This window comes from Pyxicephalus adspersus, chromosome 8 (assembly GCF_032062135.1).
Source record: "Pyxicephalus adspersus chromosome 8, UCB_Pads_2.0, whole genome shotgun sequence".
Taxonomy (NCBI): domain Eukaryota; kingdom Metazoa; phylum Chordata; class Amphibia; order Anura; family Pyxicephalidae; genus Pyxicephalus; species Pyxicephalus adspersus.
The window spans coordinates 56,046,994-56,048,085 of record NC_092865.1 but is presented as its reverse complement, the minus strand read 5'-3'; the positions used below and the strand labels follow the sequence as shown (position 1 = coordinate 56,048,085).

The following is a 1,092-nucleotide window of genomic DNA, read 5'->3' as shown; positions in this document are numbered from 1 at the left end:
TGCGTCTTATGGTCCGAAAAATACGGTAGGATGATGTGCTAGAGTATCAATGTTTCTGAAGCAGATAGATATTTAAGCAAGTGAATAGTTTAAAAGTAGTAGTTAAAAGAATAAATGTATTTAGGCACATTTGTAAAGCTGAAAGTTCAATTATTTTCACTCACCTTCTTCCATGAGTCCTTTAATTTGCTCATCCTTTTCTCTCATTATTTCTGCCGTTTCACTAGAGTTCAATCGTGTGGCTAGCTCTTCTTTCATAGCCTTTACTTCCTGAAAATGTAAACAATAAGTTTAAAAAATATGTCACAAATCAGCAGTTTTAGTCTTTGGCTGCTGAGATTTAACCACTTGCTGCGCTACACATAAAAATCATTATGCTTCAAAATACCATTAAGGCCCCTAGTTTGTCTATAGACCCACTGACCTCATCAACCTCAATTCACACACCCATAGAGAAAGGACACATTTTTTTTAGTGTCTGTTCCCTGGGGGGCTGTGTTATTACCCTAAAGATCTGTACAAAATAATCATAAAGCCACATTTTTTAAATATGATACTTTTTTCCCCTTAAAGAGCACTATGTGAAGATTAAGTAATATACCTTTTTTGCAGTATCTCGCTCTTTACATGCTAGCTGCGCCCTCTTCTCGGCTTCTGCAATTCGATGTGTGAACTCGTCTTTTAACACGTAAATGCTGCTGCTTTCCTCCTTAACCCTGACCAGTTCACTGTAGGAGAAGGAAAGCAAAATAATAATTCTTAAATGGGTACAGCCTACCCCACTACAAACACCTTTCCGTTTACCTTGTCTATAAATGTAAAGAAATTGCATTCTTAGCTCTTGTAATGTCATTACAAGACTGTACTGTTTTTCAGGCCCCAAGAGCCATTAGGAAAGATCGAAAAGTTTGCCTTGTGTGAGCTTGTTTAGATGCAGGGCAACCTCTAAAATACAATTCCCTTGAGCCCCTTGCATAAATACAAGTGGCAATGTAGGCATTAGGAGTTAACAGAAAGGGCAACGCTCATAGACCTCTGTAATGTTCTTGATAAAGAAGTACTGAAGGTTTCATTTTTTTTTTTTTTTTTGCA

At 37.1% G+C, this 1,092-nt stretch overlaps 1 protein-coding gene across 1 annotated transcript in view; it reads right to left on the bottom strand.

Moving 5' to 3' along the window:
• Positions 1 to 1,092, bottom strand: part of TMF1 (TATA element modulatory factor 1) — a gene marked incomplete in the record, with an annotated part of 22,279 nt that overhangs the window by 12,675 nt on the left and 8,512 nt on the right. Inside the window, 2 exon segments of the mRNA XM_072421212.1 lie at positions 165 to 270; positions 602 to 728. Of these exon segments, the coding sequence (XP_072277313.1) occupies positions 165 to 270; positions 602 to 728 (233 nt within the window).